This window comes from Phoenix dactylifera, chromosome 12 (assembly GCF_051530095.1).
Source record: "Phoenix dactylifera cultivar Ajwa chromosome 12, Ajwa_hap1_PhDact_Kaust_v1.1, whole genome shotgun sequence".
NCBI classification, from domain to species: Eukaryota; Viridiplantae; Streptophyta; class Magnoliopsida; order Arecales; family Arecaceae; genus Phoenix; species Phoenix dactylifera.
This window is the reverse complement of record NC_143201.1, coordinates 21,246,300-21,266,108: the sequence shown is the minus strand read 5'-3', so window position 1 is coordinate 21,266,108 and position 19,809 is coordinate 21,246,300. Positions and strand designations below refer to the sequence as shown.

The 19,809-nt window shown below is 36.6% G+C and overlaps 1 protein-coding gene across 3 annotated transcripts; it reads right to left on the bottom strand.

Annotated features, from left to right (window-relative positions):
* Positions 1-353: 353 nt before the first annotated feature.
* On the bottom strand, positions 354-11,580 carry LOC103701838 (uncharacterized). 3 transcript variants are annotated; one of them, XM_039130103.2, is made up of 3 exons: positions 11,254-11,580; positions 7,638-7,675; positions 354-1,618 (listed from the first exon to the last, which is right to left on the bottom strand). In XM_039130103.2, exons 2-3 carry the CDS (start codon positions 7,653-7,655, stop codon positions 602-604), a joined length of 1,035 nt encoding a protein of 344 aa, XP_038986031.1. In that variant the 5' UTR covers positions 7,656-7,675; positions 11,254-11,580; the 3' UTR covers positions 354-601. The 3 variants fall into 3 exon arrangements, with proteins under 3 accessions (XP_038986031.1, XP_038986032.1, XP_008782260.2); XM_039130104.2 differs by lacking the exon at positions 7,638-7,675 and adding an exon at positions 10,636-10,720 and having other exon boundaries at positions 11,254-11,383; XM_008784038.5 differs by lacking the exon at positions 7,638-7,675 and having other exon boundaries at positions 11,254-11,466.
* Positions 11,581-19,809: the final 8,229 nt, after the last annotated feature.

The window sequence follows — 19,809 nt, the reverse complement described above, 5'->3', positions numbered from 1 at the left end:
CTATCTGAAGTACGGACTTGGAAATTAACAAACATCAAAGTGGAACTTATACGAAATAAATTTCCTTGGTAATAGGCACGGAATAGACCCTTTCATTGCTCCAGCCTAACCTTTAGCACCCCTGCAACGATTGCCCTTTTTAGGATAAGGTGAAGAACTGCTGCTTCGAAGGTCTAGCACGACCGAACAGAACCTACAATCATGTCTATCAAACAAATAAGGGGGAGAAAGAACCACAATATTCAACATATTTGAAGGACAGAAACAGACTAATTCCAAATTGAACTAAAACCAGAAATCAGATGAGAGTCCGTTTGTGGATTCAGCCATGGATTATGACTGGAATATGCAAATGCCAACCAACCACATTTATCTGGATTTATCAATGCTTTCTGGGCTGCCGCTGCAATCATCTCTTGAAACTAGGTGAATCATTGACATAGATACTAAATACTGAACAATGCCTATAGTAAATGAACATAATTTGAATAAAAAAAAAACAGAAGATGATTCAAACATATCTGGGAACTAAACATCTTAAATGTGAAATTCCTCCACTTAACTAGCCAATCAGGATCTTCAGTGCCATCCTGATCCTTCTTCAGCTTACGCTTCTCCCTCGTCTCCTGCGGCGTCGCTGCTGCAGCTGCCGCCGCCTCTGCTGCCTGCCAGATCTGATTGCATCCATGATGCTTACATCATATTCCTCTGAGGGATGATCAACAGTCAAATCAGCAGCAGCACCACCAGCAGTAGCCATGACAGGAACAAGACCATCACCTTCTTCCCTGACCTCAGATACACCAGTAATTCTGTTTTGCCTCCCAAGACGAGCAGCCTCCCGAAGTATCAAATAAATAATACTCCTATTTCCTTCAAATATTCCATTCCCATCATCATCAGTCTCACGTTCACTATCATCCATGTCTATTACATAATCCCCAAACACCACTGCCCTTGGCATCGATGACCTTATTGTACTGAGCACATCTGCCCGCTCATGCTGGTACTCCAGTGCTCTCCATTTCTGTTCGTGCGCAGGGTCCACTGCACGAGGCTCTGCAAATGGATGCTCAGCTTCCACATGCTTCTGAAGCTCTTTGTATGTCCCAGTGAATGAGCAATTGTCCTGCATGCAGCTTCTCTTCTTCCTGTTGAGATGTTCTCGTGCTGGTTCCACCACAGTCCATCCCTTCACCTGCCCGCGACATAGAGGGCATGTTAGCTCCATTACCTCAGATTTCTTCCATGCTGACAAACCATGGCTCAGGTTTTGTGCCACAGACTCATCATGAGTGGATATCTCTTTAGCATATGCCTTCTGGAATTGGTCAAGGCAGTTGGAAAAGTGGTAGGTGGTCCCACACATGTAAGGGCGGCAGCCCTTGTCATGAGACGAGCAGAGGAGGAGGACAGCATAGTGTGGGAACTCCATGCATACAGGGCAGATTGCATCTTCCCAGTCCTTCTTCTCTAAGGCCAATGATGCTTTCCTTGGATTTTCCTCCGCTCTTGGATTTTTCCGGTGGAAAGAAGGTAAGGGATATGGAGTTAACCTGACCTTATGAGATGAACGTCGGTGATGGCTTTTGGTACTTCTTGCCATCTTTAGCAAAATCTGGGAATCAAAACATTCAGAACCAACATAAATAAAAAAACAGAGTTTTTTTTTGCACATTAGTCCCTAAAATATTCTATATTTGTGTATTAATCCCTATTTTTCCTATATATGTATTTGAATCGCTGAAATCTTGAAACTTATCGTTCATACGCCCCTCAATTAGCTACATGATAATCAAATATTCTCGTCGTATCCTCCTATATCTCCTAGAAATTTTTGTCCCCAATCCTCATACTCAACTGACACCTTAACCCTTGCCCCTCCACACTGGTTCCCTGGCACCAAAATCTTGAGCAGGAAAAGGGTGAACCGAACGAGCGGAGGTCAAGTCCAAAGCCTAAGCCGAGGGCATTTTTACCCTTCTGCAAAACTGGATACCCTTAACCAGGGTTCAGTCAAGAGAAACTAGCACAAAGACATATTTGTTCAGAACATTACTAGGGTTTTTATATAAATATGAAAAAGACAGATTAATAAGGCAAATTTCAGGGATTTAATTGCAAAAACCCTTAAATATATGATAAAAGGAACTAGGAAATCAGCTAGGCTGAGTTGCATAAGCGAACGAGAAAATAAAAAGGTTCCCAAGCAATCATTTATCTCACCCAAAGTGAATCAACCCATATAGTAACTATACTATTTACTTGATTCCATTATAATTAGTGGGAAATTAGAAAGCAAATACTGGGAGAAGAATATGATTGGGAGCTTGTCATTATGTCAAACCAATCTAATTCCAACAAGTTCCCACATAACCGATTCCAAAAATGAAGAATAGAGGTGCAATTTATTATGACATGATCAACAATATAATGACACACAATGCATGCGGAGTTCACATCCTAATACAGTTCATGTACTAGCAGTCATATAAAATATAAACAGGTATTGTGTAGAAAATTCTGAATGAGTAAATTGGACAAATGGGTACACTATAGCTTGTGATGTTCCGTCTTATTTAAAACATTCATGTTTCAGCCAAAACATTTTATATTGTAGCTTTGGCAAACTGAAATGAGTTGAGGTAAAATGGATACTCCACAATTTTGGATCCATTTGATTCTTGGAGGAACAGTATAAAAAAATGAAAAATAGGACCTGGTCAAACCCGTGGTAAATTAGATGAGCAAATGTATAAAGAATATTCAAGTTAAAAATGACGAGAGATAGGTCCATCATGTTTAAGTTGTTCTGAGGGGATATCATTAATCACAGTTTTCCCTATGCACGATGAACAGGATTATGGAAACAACTATCAGATGTTTCACAACAACAACAACAACAACCACTAAAAATGCATTCAAAAAGGCATCAAAGAGTATACCACAACAAAAAAGAGAAAAAGGAAATCAGAAAGATTGAACTTTCACTGTATTTCGGATGATGAACCCTGTTCATTAGGATCACTCAGCAGAGTCAGGTCAATTTCAAGAATAGCAGGTCAAAGTTCTATGAGATTTGCCTAGCCTTACAAAGAATTTGACTTGGTCTATTAGAACTCAAATGACACAGCAAGTCAAAAAAACCTCACCCAAGTAGTGCAGCCCTTTTTAAAATGATGAATCTAATTTGGCCAAATTGTTGCGATCTTTTCTTCACTTAAACAAGTCCATGAATTTAAAGTTCACTAAATTAAGTATATATGCTGGTAACTTTAGATCATGGGTCACAACTTACATAGCTATATAGAGTAGTAGCATAAACAATTAGCTGGCTATTAAATCATTTTATTACTTGAAATCTTCAAAAAGGGCATCCAGGTGCAGGGGTCTAGAGAGGGTCACATTTAAGCAGCCTTGCCCTACAGAGAAGCTATTTCTATATTTCAAGCCCATGACGCCCAGGTCACGGTAGAGCCACCTTAACGTTACGCCAAGACCTACCCTCCATATTATTACTTGAAATCTCTTAATGCTTATATGTAATTAAACACTCAGCCAATCTTTCATTCATTAGATTGGAATAAGCATAAATTTTATATCTATAATATTATCCTCCCGTATATTAAGGATATGTTTCATATGTCAAAGTAGTATTATATTTCTTAGTTATCATATAATTAGATATGATTAAATAGAAGACTTTAATAATAAAGATTTAAGTTGGTGACATTATCTTTTACATGATTAATTGGAAAGAGAAAAGTACTTTACTTTTGGGCAGTTATTCATTGAAAACTACATGTTTTAATCATCTAAGTAGTTAATCGAGCATGCGGGATTAAAGAAAATATCAAAAGTTATTAGTTATTTTCAATCTATTTAAAGAAATACACATGTTATTTCATTTAGCAATTTTATTTTAGTTTTCTTCTATTTTGTTTTCTATTCATCTAATTTACCGTCTTCAAGTGTTAACTTATATTAACTATTCCAGAATTACATCTCTAACCTGATCCATGTTCAACAAGTAAATATTATGACTTTCCCAAACATGCTAATGATCGAATTGATCTTTCATGTTGTCTAAATAATTAAATGATGGCAAGCCCACAGCTTCCTCGTCTACAATGATGAAAAACCATACATAAAAGTGTTGATGGTCCCCAAACACAAATTTCTAGATATTAACTAGGAGATTGATGTGGCAAATGAAGTAAGCAAAAATGCTATGGATATTTGCAGCTAACCAAACTAAGTTTTTTGGAGATTCTGGAAATGAAATGAGAAATGAAAGTTTGTGCACATAATTGGCAGCTTTATTTTGGGGAATAAAAAAGAACTCCTCAATGGTGCAGTTCAACTGAGATGTTTTTCTATGACAAAGGTTATTGCTAAGATCCTCTACTAAGGGCCATTGAGATAATAGCTACTAAAGTTCTGCATGGCATTGCACCTGTCAAGAACAAGTCAAAACAGTGGAAGTGGCAGACTTCTTACCTTCTTAGTACCTATGAGTCCTTACATACAGTTCTTCGAGACCAACAATTGTTTACATATGAAAACTGTAGAGATGATATCTTCATTCTGTAGTTTAGGTGAAATCCAAGCTAAAATCAAGGCCCTTCCAATAGTATCCTAAGGCAATCTATGGTAGAGAGTTTTCTTTCTTATAAAAGGTAACAGAAGTCATGCTAATAAGTGATATAGTCTTAGTGATTGATTCATGTGGATATTGCATTTGGATACTTATGTCTCCCTAGTGAAGTCTATGATTGGCATGAACTTGAGCTAATTTCAAGAACCTTTCAAACTGCTTTAGACAAATCTATTAAATAGCCATTTACTTATCGAGGTAATAAATTTCAAGTAGTAGTTAGTGGATACAAAAGTATCACATCAAAACTCTTGCACCCATGCACAAAATTAAAAAAGGATGGTTGCAAAGGAAACCCCAAAATCAAAAGGTTAAAACCTTCTTCATAATATATAATAGTACCTCAATAGAGGGTATAAAGACACCGAAAGGAGAAAATAAATGCATGTCTAAAATCCAATGTATAGTAGACATTCACAAAATTGTTTATTCTTCTGCCTATGCAATACAGATTTTATTCAAGGCTATTTAAAAATCTAGGAGAAGAATGTTGGAAGCTAAATTGGGTCAATATATATTATGATGCAACCAAAGCTCCAGAAAATGCCTTAGTTGTTAAATATCGGTAGATATGGCTTGACAGAAAAGCATTCCTCAAAAATCATCTAATGCCACATCCATCAATCAATAGAATACTGAAATCCGAAGGTTTTAGACAATTTGATTCTTTAGCAAGAAAAAAGGATCCAAGTTAGCAAGGATTTTTACCCAGTTGGAAAGCTAGTGATAAAGACCAATTAACACTTGAACTATTTTTGATACCCATAGTATTCTCATAAATCATACTAAATAATAACTAATCTTAGTAAAAGTACGAATCCTACAGCCAAGAGTTCATGAGATCAGCTACATAGTTCTAATCTATTTATAGATAGGAAATGTCTAATTGATCACAGCTCAAGTTGTTGAGCAACCGGAGTTGCATTAAGCTGAATTTACAACAACTCTAGCTGCAATTGTTCAATTTGGTTTCATGCATGTGCAGATGCAAATACTAATGGGAGAAGTGTGGGCAAGAATGTATAGAACTGGAAGAGAACTGCCAAGGTAAAACAAGGAAGAGGGGGGCATTCGCCAAGGGGGTTTGAGTAATGAATGAGGACGCAGAAGAACCACTATTGGAGGGAAAAATGCTGGTTTTGATTCAATTTTTTACATGTAAACTCTCCTAAATATGTGAAAGTGCATGAATTTCCTCCTAAAGTTGTTATTTGCATGTATATCCTTAAAAATATTTCTTTTTGTATGTCTACCTATTAAGAGTATTTCGGTTATTTTTTAATTTTAAACCGTTAATTTCTTAACGGTGATAGATGGTGTGGGCATATATGCAAGAAAAAAGAAAAAAGAAGGGTACACACGCAAAATAAGTATTTTATAAGGGTACATATGCAAATATCAATTTTGGAAAGGTATTCATGCAAATTTCAATATTTAGGAGGATATATACGTAAAAAATCCAAAAATAAAACCGACAATTAAAATAACTAAACTAAACCTAATTTGAATTAAGCTACATCAAGCAGTGACTTAAATTTATAGAATATATAACTTATGTCAGGTAAACAACTTGATTTATTAGCTTTATCTTTTGTAAACATTTTATGCGCTTCATCTATTGGTGTATACAACTATGATTTGGAAAAAGTATAACAAAAGAAAACTTTCTTAAAACATTTGTAGACATGCAAGCATGAATATGCATATATACATAACTAATACCACATATTGCCATCCATGGACCCCATTACTGAACATGTAAGAAACACAGAAACAATTCAAAATGGCATCCCAAAAGTAATGACTTAAGAAGCTCACCCACCACCAAGCTTAAAACCACATCAAGACATAAAAGCACAATTTTAGCGCAAATACAACATAACAACATGCAGTCATGCGCACACATTAACATACATACATGCATATCTTATACCCCATATTCATGTCCCACATGGACTCGTGTGCAGAACATCTAAGAGAGAGATTAAAAGAAGCATCTTCAAAACAAATGATATGATAACCCCATCCTCCCCCAAGTGTAAAACCATGTCCCCACATGAAGGCACAATCTTGGTCCAATTACAAAAATTGACAGTCAATCAATAATTATATAATCAAATCATTCAATGTATTGGCGAAATACTGCAAAACAACCCAGAACTACATACCACACCTCATCAAGCCTATCTTGTTCCTACTTTCTTTGTAATTATCATAAGTAGGAGTTAATTTTATATGCCTTGAAAACAATCACCGATAGATTGACTTTCTTACTTCTTTAGCACCATTAAGTTATAGTTGCATAAACTAGGAATTATAATAGTTAAGAGGGGGTATAACAAGTTATTAATTCATTGCATACCGGAATGCAAAGGTTTCCAAGGCATATTCGCGTATGCATCTTATGAATCATAAAAAACATCGGGAGGCATTGGCAACACATAATTCTAGATTATTAGAAACCAATAATCAATTCCAAATTTTTAGAAACCACTAATCTACGGCTAAATGTGTGCTCTTTCCATTGAGCATGTGCACCCTGGAGGTTTTTGCATGAGTAGTGGAATTGTGAACCCATATAAACTATCACACCTAGTTAATTGGTGAGTTTTCACGCGATATATAAGAAGTCAAGAGGTCCATTTCCGATTATCCATGAAACAGGGTCATCCTCCTATAATGATGCAGCAATATCATTATGTATCCATACAACTGTAAAGCAAATATCGACATTGACATACATATCTTTTGGTCAGGCAACATTGACTTTAAAACTACCTGCAGTGTTGAGAGGATAACACTCCATTTCAATGTTAGGGGCAATATGACATAGAAATGTCCAAGTGACATTAAAACTTGCACTTTGCAATATTTCATCACTTCATTGAAAGGTGAAAAGAATGTTATGAAGACAAAATCCAGAAAAAATCCATAATTACTGATCTAGTATGCAATAAAAAAGGATTAAAAAAATACTCACAAATGATGTTAAGACCATGGCATATCATCTCCCTGAAACTACCAAAAGAAACGATCTTGTAACAATTAGAACATTTAATTGTTAAAATTATGAAAGCCAAATGTTTCAATGAATTTTCAAAAAGCTTTAAGCTTTTTGCCTTGCTGAAGATAAGAACGTCATCAATGTAGGCAATTGCAAAATAGGCTAGGGGCTTCATTATCTCATCCATGGCTCCCAGAAACTCTGACAGTGCATTTTTTCAATCCAAAAGGCCCATTCCGTCCCAACGGAACGGTACCAGTTGTTTCATACCGGTTCTTTTTTCAGCAATCCAGATTTGCCAAAATCCAGACTTCCTTTCAAACATGGTAAAGATCGGGGCGCCAGAAACATGATGAATTAGAGACAGTCTACTGGAGACAAGATATCGAATCCATTTGAGGGCATCATTAAGCGACTTATAGTTTATAACTATCTTCTTGGTGGATTGGTTGTTTCACGTTCGTAAAGATTGTTGACATAAAAGGCCGCACATGACCAAGGACTAGTGCTTGGTCGGATGAGTTTCTTCTAAAGAAGATCTTTGATGAAGTTTTCTGTCGGCTTCAATCATTTGGATCGCCCTTGACTTGGTTGGTATCTTGCTCTAAAAAAGCCCAAAACGATAGCGAAGCTCAAGACTCCATTTATGCCTAGACCAAAACTAGTTTGAAACCAATGAAAAAATATGGTCTTGTCTCGAACTTCTTTAATCCTTGCTTGGATTTCGGGAGTTTGGAGCTAATGTGAAAAACGAAGGATTTTTTTCACATATTTAACCCAATAAATTGCTTCAGTCTTCAACTCAATCTTTCTGATCTTTGAAAGCCTAAGAGGCTCGACGAGAAAAATACTTTGGTTTCCTTGATTGAGGCTTTCATTCCGATCCTTTCGTCATTGAAAATCCAGAACTTCTCCAAAGTAGAGAGAAATGTGGTTCCAAGGAGACAGTCATGCTCTAGATCCCTTAGTAATGCAAAGTAAAAAATATGACAAACACAATTCCGGCAAACATGGACATTCCAAACCATATAAGGGATCTGTAAAGGTGCTCCATTCACTGCATAGGCTTCTTTGAACATTTGTTCCAACATCTTGGAGGGAGACCATGGGATATAAGCAAAGCCACTCGTAACCTTCGAGCAGTATGGTCAAAGAATCTCGCATAACAAAGATGGTTTCTAGTGTTAGGTCAGAAAGGTGACCTATACCTGAACTGATGCAAGCCTACCGGGTTGGAAAGAAGAATGGAGAAGATGGCCTAGAATAATGCTACGCTTCATAGCCTATTATTTCACACTCAGTGAATTGATCATTCTCTTATCTTTCCTTGGGAATGACTAGTCTCCTCCTCCCTTATGCCATTGGCTTTATTTATGACTAGAAGACAAAACATAGGCTTTCTTTCAAACAAATACTTAGCAAACATTAAGAGTCATTCAACTTTCCAAAATATCTTTGAGAACCACAAAACAATAACATATGGAGGGGGAAACTCATTAAAGCATTGTTAAAAGGTCATTGTATAAGGGGCCACGCCCCATATAAAAAAAAAAGTCTTGATGTTTTAACAATTGATAAATGAGATTTGAGACAATCAATTCTCTTTCCTCTCTCACTCAACATTCTTTTTCTTATCTCCAATAGACTGGCCTTTTAATACCTCCTAAACATAGCTAGACTCCACTTCTCTCCTCTTCTAATCTGGACCCCTTGAAAGCATAAGTCTACACAGTTGGCCTCCTTCCTTGGCCCTCTTTCATTATACCATGTTTGAATCATCTGCTGCTGTTACTTTCTTTTCTTTATGTTCTTCTGTTACATGTAATACAAAAACAGAGATGTGCTCCCCCTCCTGCTTCCCTGTTTCACATTCCTTTCTTTTTTCCTTCACATGTTCTTCATCATAACCTTTTTTAATTTTGTGTTTGCCTTTGATACTATCATCTGCCAAAAGAAGCACTGCTGACAGAAGACTAATTCCATTTCGCATCCTTTCTCAATCTCCATCTTTGTACCGCTCATCCACTCATCCTTGCTTCATGAAATGTTTCTTGATTAATAATTTTTTCACCCAGATAAGCATGGAAAATTACCACAAGAAAGCATGTGAACATCAGTAGAAGGCTATATTCTCTAAAATGCTTCTTAACCTGAAAATTAACGTAACTTTCCATGCCCTTAATCTAAACCATTGTCCTACACAATCTTTAAATTTTCAACACGATAGAACAGTTCATTTCTATCCTAAATCCTGGAAATGAGATTCTAAAGCCTAGGACTGAAGTCAAGCCATTTTGATCAAATGTGTGATAGGCACGGTGAAAATATTGTTGGATAGACCTTACTTTTTGAGTGGCATAGTCTCATAAAAAGTAACCAAAAAACTTGCTCAACATCCTTAGAGGTAACAAAAGATACGTATATGAATAAGTCATGCTAGACTTAGAAAGAGAAGTTGTAGAAAACAATTTTGAAGGAAGAATGGATGTATGTAGACTAGAGAAACCACCATAGAAAAAGCCTTGAAAAGATTTGTACAGTTGTTCTCTCAAACAAAACTGTCATTTCTATCAACTCAAGATTCATGCAGTCTATCCACTCGAGTATTTGCATCTTTTTATTGTTCTCCACAATCCAATGCGTCAAACATGAGCACATTACATGCAAAGATCTCTATACGCATGTACCAAGCTGTATGTAAGGCTATTTAACTTAACAATAAACAGTAAAATATTGCAAGTATCGATTGCTCTCCATGTTGTTAACTCGATGTTATTTGACAAGATCGAAACACATAGACCTTCATCGGAAAGTAACTACAACTTGACCCCACCATTGCCTCATAACCATTAGAAATATAACTAGCAAATGGTCAATATCTAAGCCACGAAGCATCTAGCGAACCATAGAAAGCATCAATATTTTCCATTCTTTCCGAAGAAAAACATGAACCCTAGAACAAATTGTCTAGTACCTGAATACCCCACAGCAGGTGATTGTCAAAAGTTCCCTTCGATAACTTTTCCAAGTAATCCACTTCATACCTCCATTAACTTTTACTGGGCAGAGAGAGAGAAAGAATAGCAAATGATCCGATGAGGCCATGGACACAATCTCAAGCACGAACAAGAATAACATTTCTTGGACTAATTTCTCAAAATTGGCCATTAAAACTGCTTCTCCGAATACCTAGCACAATCTATTTTCAAGAAAACCTGCCCCACTAAAAATAAAAAAACAAACCAAGATATGGGTAAGCATATAATATAATAAAATCCAACAATATTTCGCCGTCGAAAAAAAAAAAGAATATCGGATCAAAAGTGACCGAGACAATCGCATAGGCCATATGGCAAACAATTGCGCATATAAATTAAATTAATAGTAACATATTGAAAAAAAATAGCCCATCCACGTCTCCTATCAAGATTGATTACTTTCTTTCTTGAACCTCAGAAAGTATAAAAGACAGCGGATTGAGGTCATTGGTGAGACTAGGGTGCACTTGATACGAATTGGGGGAAATATAAGTGTAACCTAGCCGTAGAAATCGTTAGAAACCGAAAAAGGAAAAGGGGCAGAGGTCGAATACCTTGGAGGACAAGCACGAAAGAGGGGATGGATGGTGAGGAGTAGGGCAGTGGAGATCGAAGGGCGCGGCGGCGGAGGGTGGGGGCCTGTCCCTTTTCCGACGGGAGCGGGGATTGTGAAATGGGGGATTTGGGGGAGATGAGGTTGAGGCCACGTTTTTATATCGCCTCGTGTTCGTGACTTCGTGAGCTCGGGAAAGCGGAGGGGAGGGTACGGACGCTTGTTGGTTACGCCATCTTGAGGAGACGAGATACGGCGTTTTGTTTGAAGACTTTGGGTCGCTCCGAGACGAGACCCAAAATGACACCAACAATACATGGTAGACTTTGAGATTCGTACATGTCTCACAACTGCTGGACGTATCATTAAATATTTGAATCTCAAAGTCCATAAGAGCAGAGCAGGTTGTAGTGAAAATTCAAATTTTCTACGAATAATGGATCTAGATTAGGCTTTTAACCTTAATATGAGAAATCCAGCTGGAAGGTGATGTGATTTACCTCTCGCATGTAGCATCGAAGAATAGAATAGGCAATTAGAGCAAGGTGTAAAAGATGCATATATTTGGCATATATGGATGGTTGTGATTTCTCATATATGGTTTAAATTTTTGTCTCCAATTTTTCTTAAACACTTTCTTTCCCATTTTCTAGTTTTGTGTATGTTATCCTTATTCTGGAAAGTTGCACTTCTTTTATTTCTTTCTTTCAAAGTAAATAGTTATTTAAAAAGTATATTTGGTAAAAATGTGAAAGTGCAATTGTTTATAGAATGTATATATGTAATAAAAAAAACTCTATGTCAACTTTAGATACTCAAAATTGAGATCTTTTCCATTGTATGTAACTAGTCTTCCATATTTGCATAAAATGCATAGAATAGAAATATGGTTTGTTATAATTTTCTAGATATATTGGTTTCCACTTTACCAAAAAAAATTCATGTGAGTTACTAAAAAGATGAATTTAGAGGCACTAGACTCAAACATAACTTTTTTAAAAAAAAAAAATACAAATGATACAAAAGCTACTCTTACGCCAAAGGAAGAAGCCTTTATTGAATGGTTGCATTCCTAATAATTGATTAGATCAACTCCAGTGTATATAAATTAACATATCTTTTCTAATACTTTAATATTATATTTTTTGTGGGTCTCTTGTTGGGGCCAGTAGACTCATGCGAAATAAATACAAATTAGTATAGCGCAATGCTGAGCACATATGAGACTATGAGAAGAAACGTAGATAGAAGATGGTCATGATTTCTTCAATTTTTTAAATAATTTGTGCAACTTGAAATATAACATCTACTTTTACTTGTGCATTCCTTTCTAGTTTTCTCTTTGAATGAGAATTAGATTAGAAATATATATTTATTGAAAAAGAAGCATGGATTGTGGGCCTAATTCTTGGGCCAACATCCCATGAGTCAATGGTGACAGCTCATCCTGTTTGAAGTCAAATGTAGAATAGAATAGGTAGCTTCGTGGTCCTTCATTTATAAAATAACAGGCGGGATATTGAACGACTCACCTAAAGAATTTGCACTACTAAAACAGTAAATTTATTACTTATTGAAATTCGCTGCTGGTCTAGTAGGACAAAATTTTTTAATCATTGGTGCATGCTACGTTGGATCAAAAATATGTGGAACCTCATCATCTTTCTTGCACTAAATCTCTAGGTAGTCTCTCCTACAAAACCTTTGTAGATACTCATAATTTTATGTATCTAAATATTTCATAAATCATAACTATCATGTTAGAGCGGCTAGTGTTCTAAAACTTGCACACAAGTCCAATACACACATACATACATGCATGCATGCATACATGCATACATACACAAATACATACATATATATACATACATATATAACACACACACATATAGATACATACATACATACACACACATACATACACACACATATATACATGCATACATACATATGTGTGTGTATGTATGTGTGTGCGCGCGTGTATGTGTGTGTATGTATGTATGTAGGTAGGTACGTACGTACGTACGTACGAATGAATGTTTGTATGTACACACGTATCATATCTTTACCATTTTCAACATAAAATCAATAAATGACTCCTAAAGTAAATAAGTTATACTGCTAATTATGATTTACAATGTGTTTTTTTGAATCCTACCTCATGCTGCGATGATGAAATTTCTTTAATTATCTTAATTTATGCTCCAATAAGCATCGGCTTATTTTACTTATATTATTCAGATCTTTTATTACGATATGCTTTGTTCCTACAAACGCCACAAGATTGGGAACCTCATAACTGAAGACATGTCAAAGATTTGCCTCGACAGTTCTATTTTTTTCTGATTCTTGCGGCTTTAGTATTTTCCGCTGGAGACAAATATGATCATGAATCCACTCGGTGTAGCGTAGACTAGAAAATTCCTGGTAAAAGCAAGGGAAGGCCAGGGTAGTTGAATCGAGAGATGCATATAAGAATTCTAATGGCTCTTGGATCGAGACTTCGAGGAAGGGATAGATGTAGCCAAAAAAGTGATAGCTTCTATGGAGGTTATTGATAATTCCAGATATATAGGTCAGCGGACTCATCAAGCACTGTCTTTTTCTTGCATGGAGTGATCAAGATGAAAAGATTATTAGCAATGGGAAAATATTTTACTTCTTCCAGCCATTTCATAGCACAATTAGAAGCATCTACCCCTCGGGGGAAGTCCTAGTTCTTCATGGCGTCACTCAGTGTGCCTCGTTCTAATGCTGATCTCCGATGTTGTCTGATCTGGAATCTTGATCTTATTCACTCTCCCACCGCACCGAATTTTACACTCAATGTGGCAAGCCAGACCACTACAAATCCTACAGAATTACTCATTTTTTGGAAAAAGAAATGCGAGGAAGCTAATAGCTTTATATTGGTGGAGATATTTTTAAGCTTTCCCATTATCTCTTGTTATATGTCTTTAGTCACCAAAAAGTAAGTCCAATTAATTTAGCATCACTTTATTTCTAAAATTTTTACAACTAGAAAAATTAAAAAAAAAATATTTCTATTTTTTCAAATTTTAAAATATAAACATGTTCCGATATAATTAATTATTTTTAATATTAAGGTGGTGGTAGTGTTGACAAAAGTAACGAAGGTGGTGGTAGTGTTGGTAGCTAGGGGGATAGTATGTGGAGGAGGTGTTAATGGCAATGATATTGTGGTAAGATAATAATGATAGTGGTTGTGGAGGCGACAGTGGTGATGATAGGGGCCGACGATGCAGCCAAGTTATAAGCGATGAGGATAATAATGGTATAGTAGTGACGGCGACGACTGATGATGGCATGGTGAAGGAAGTAGCAACAATGATGATAGTAATAGCAATGGTAGTATTGCAGAGGTGACAACAGTTGTCACAGAGATGATGATGGCGGTGGTGGCTGAGGTTCACGATAGCTGTGGTGGAGATGATGTTTATCATCATGGTAAAAAAAAATGATTTTCTCATTTTTAAATACTAAAAATAATAATTCCTTATTTTTAAAAAATAATAAAAATATTTTTACAAAAATAAAATCAAGCAATAACATCAAATATATTTCTCTCATTTTTAGTGAATTTATTTTTAAAATAAAAATGCCAAAACAACCCTAAAATTGAATACTTATATACAATGACAGGTAATCTCACTTTTACTCTAGTGTGCGATATTTTTTGATTTCTTCATCATCATTACCAATGAGCCGAGGCTGCCAGGAAAGCGTGTGCTTTTCAAATTGCCTCAACTTTCCACCAAAACTCAACTTAGACCCCACAACCTCTCTCTCTCAGTTGTCTGGTTTCGTCGTGGATACGGAACGTAGACATGTGACCCTTCGACAATTGAATCGTTTTCCACAAGGGTTAATGCGCCGGCAAAACTCACGTGCAAGCTTAGCGGCCATATGGTGGCATGAGGTCGACCTTGCACTTGCACGGGACGCGTGAACGGCTCTCCTCATTTTCCACGCACGTGGTGGACTCGGAGGCCCTACCCTTCCTCTTAACAAGAAGCCGAAGATCGTTATCGAGACGGTCACCCATTGATCAATGAGATTCGCAGATTGATCAAAAAAATAAAGTCCTTGCGGGTAGCACACGTATTTTAAAAGACAAACAGAGCTGCAGACTGAATTACTTCCTTCGTTGTCCGGCACTTCGAAGAATTCATATGGACCACGACTGCTGAGATTCCTTCTTCGTTGTATCATTTTCTTTCTTTTGATTTAGCTGGCTGTACCCACTTAAAAGCTATATGATTGTTATTTTACACCACCCTTGTTAATTGAATGAGATTTTGATGCTGTATGAAGTAATAAATTTATTGTATTATCTTCAAATTTTTTGTTGTTACAACCTCTTCTGCTAGATAAAGCAACATTACTTGACACTTCTCAACCATCGTCTGTTGAATGTTCGACCATCTTTATGCAAAAAATTAAATTTTTAGCTGACATGAGATTTGGATTACTGTGTGTACTATTCAAGGAGAAAGCCTTCAGGTCAGGTTCTCGTTTGCAAGATGAGCGGCTCTTGTTTTTCTTTTTTTTTTTTCTTTTTCTTTCTTTTCCTTATCTTAAGGTTGTAGTTGAACGCTTTCTAAAGAGTTCTAAGACATGGCATTTAATTATCAAAAAAGTTACACTGTCTCAATGTTTCTCTCATGCACAATCTCGCATTGGTTTAACTAGAAAGAAAGAGAGCAACCATCTGAAGTAATATGTGGGCTCTCTCTTCTTCCTTCTAACATGTTTTTAACTCTTATTTTACATGCTCATCTCAAACACAAGAGGCATTAGTTTGATACATGTCCATTATTCTATCCACTATTTTCTATAGTCAAAAAAGCTTACTATATATGCATTGCACGTGTAAAGTTCTCGTATATATGAGCGGCCATTAGTTTGATTTTTATGGAATGGCAACTATATAATGGTTGTTATATATCGATCAATAATATAATGAAAGGCTTTCGAAATTTTTCTAGGAAGCTAAAAAAATGGATTTTACATGTTTGATTGACTATGGAAAACTTGAACATAATAGAATGGATTATATTTAATCAAGCATCTATTTAATTCTCTAGAAAAGTTACGTAGAATACATGTTATATCTTTAATATAGAAAAAGAATTTAGCCCTCTCCAGAAATATGCTCCATCCAGATGCAAGACATATTGGATGAGATAGAGAAATGTTCATCAAAATCTGACTTAGGTATATATTTATGAAGTACTTTGTAGAGAACAAATACAAACTCCTCTCACTTCACTTGTATGAAAATATTTATCCTTAGAAGCGGCAAGATATGATCATCATAGTGGTTAAAGTTTAGAGAAGTTAGTGGCAATTTATCGATTTTCCTCTTGATGAAAATAGCATAATTTTAAAATGGTTGTGCGCGTAGCTATCAGAAAGAGAGATGCTTATGTGCAATATCTACAGCTTTTTATATCAATTATTATAAAGAAATGAAAATTATATGTAATCATTATCTAAAATCGAGAGAACTGTTACAGCATGACTCGGATTTAACCATGGGCACTCTTTTCTAATGACTTGCTTTCAAGGGAGATCTAAGATTCTAATTCTGGGTATTTATTGCTTCAGCAAGATGCCGACCTTAATTGCGCCCAGTTTTTTTTTATTTTTTTTGGTATACCGGCTCCTCACACCAAATAAATATGAGTACAATCAACAAAATTAGAAGAAAAAAAAAAGCTATCTAAGCGAGTTGGGAACGTCCGTCTGGTTCACCCAGAGGAAGCTTAGAGTGATGCGCCGCGTAGAAGGCCACCCAGTCAGCGGCTGTGCTTGTTTCTTAAAAAACATATGCGGTCCTAAAAGCGCCATAATCCTCGGTCATCCTCCATATGTCTTGGATCAGAGAGAACCCATCCACCACGGTATGCCGCTCGCTGATCCTCTCGATCACAAAGGTCGAGTCACTCTCCAGGTAAATATACTCGGTACTTAGAGTGCGCTGTGCGTAGACGACACCCTCCCATGCCGCCCGCAACTCCTCTTCACTAACCAAGGTGTCGTAGATTCGACACCCACCAGCCGCCACAAATATGGAGTGGTGGTCTCTGATCACAAATCCAATCCATCCCCTAGCGCCGTACTCTGCAACACTGCCATCAAAGTTCACATTAAAAAAACTAGAGGGTGGGAGCTCGCAAGAAACAAGAATAAATCTGGTCACTGACTCAGCTGGATGAGAGACCTAGATGTCCTTAGTCATCTCAAGAGACCAAAATGGTGCACTGCTGATAACCTCTGATGCATGAACTAGGGTTCTAGCCGCCACCACCTTCGGATGCTGCCGTCTATCCTCAAAGATCCACGCACTCCTATTTAGCTAAATATGGTTGGCCAAATAAATACACCCGACTCCCCACTCCACTATATCTGACCTCCTCGCATGCGTTCTCAGGTGAGTAAGCAACACCTCGAGCGGGGACCCACCCTGCCCGATGACCGGGGATATCACGGCGTACCACCAAATCTAGGCCGCCCGCGGGCGGCCAAGTCCCTATTCGACGCCCACCAATCCTGGACGTAGCGTACCAATTAATCGGGGAGAGATAATTTGCAGTACTTTTTATATAAATAAAGTCCCCCATTGATAAATTTATTAATCTTTTTGTACGTGCAACTTCTTGTTCTTGTCACGTTCAAAGTTCACGGGGAGTCTATCTCGAAGACTATATTCATGAGCCCCTTGGATACCTATAAAGTAGGAGTCTCAGATGTCTACATTGCATTTTTGCTTGACCATTGGGTGGTCCTCCTTAAATTTTTTTCGTGCAACTAAGCCAACTCTTTGCACTATTCATCGGGATGGCATGCATGTAGGTGCACCACATGCAAAATTATATACTGCTCTATCTGGTGGTGCGCCATACCGACCATAACTGCTCGTTTCTCTGATGGTTCATTGCTATCGGCACTTAATAAATAAAATTAGAAATAAGCAGCTACAACTATGGTTGGTATGATGTACCATCATACAGTGCATATGATGTAGAATATAATTTTTTCTACCATGAGGACAAATAAATATCTAGATAATATAACATGATTAACTGGTGTATTCTCTAGCCATTGCTATGGTGGTTTTATGAGGTCTTTTAAAGGTTGAGCTTTGCAACATTTTTCTAAAAAATGATTACAATTATGATTCTTTGCAAAATAACTTTGTCATAAAATATAATGTATCTTTGTTTGTTAAATCTTATGTTTAAGATTTTATGAAATGTGATGTTTTATGAATAAATGCATGTTTTTCTTAGAACCTAATATATCACATTTTGAACAAAATTTAAAATAAGCTGGTGCATTATAAAAATATTTTTTATATATTTTTAATAAATAAAATTAAAATAAATTATTTTTTAAAACAATGATCTGCTTTTGAAAAATTAGGATAAAATTAGTTTGATTCCAAATTTTCTATATTTATTTCTCAAGAAAATAGAGAATAGTCTCATATTGTCTTGTTAGATGGTAAACTCACTCTAATGCCCCCCTCAAATGCTCTTTGGAACACATTTGGTTTGCTGAAAGAATAGGAGAAAAGTTTGGTCAACAAAAAAAAATAACAGAATGACTTATGCTTGGTTGGAGTTTCAAATGAGAGAGATGAAAATATAATCTTTTTATAGAAATAAGTTTTCCACCTTCTATAGAAAATATAGACACATGTAGAACACAAAAAATTCTGTTTCCCACGGACCAAGAACTAAAATAAAATCCTTTTTTCTAGAAATGCATGGCTTATTTTTTTTTTCTTCTAGTCATTTTATTAAGAATATAAAAGATATTTTACATAATATTCTTAGATGACATGGCATAAAATCAATCCATCTATTATGGGTCGATATCTAGCAAGCAATTCCAAATGGATTTGAATTTTGGGCGGTTACAATTATGCAATTAAGAGGATCTAAAAATGGAAGAATGGTTATGGCTCATAAGTAAGGAATTATAGCTCATCCCTTGATTTTCGCTACTAATTATAATGGATCCTTGCTCAAGGGACCCCAAAGGAAGGGCCTCTAATAGCTAGAAACACTTATAGTGAGAGGTACTCACAGCTCAAAGCTCTCATGGTGTGAGGCTTTCAAGACTCATCCATCATTTTGCTCTTTTTTTTTTAAGAAGATCAGTAGGTCTATGAGTTGCTAAGGCCGTGGTGAAAAACCGTGGTTAAGGAGAGAAGGCTGAAATGAAGGCTAAGACCAAGGTGAAGGTTAGGGGCAAGGTGAAGACCAAGATTGAAGTGTAGTTCGAGACTGAGGTAGCCAAGGTTGAGGTGAGAAGACTGAGGTGAAGCCTAAATTCAAGCTATCAAGCTCGAGGCCGAGGTGAGGAACTCCAGGCTGAGCTCCCAAAGTTGACCAGAAGGCCGACCTAAGAAGGTCAAAATAAAAAAGCCGGCATGAGAAGGCCAACTTGAAAAATTAAGAAAAAAGGCCGAGGTGAGAAGGCCGAAGTGAAAAGATCGAGGTAAGAAGGTCGAGGTGAGAAAGTT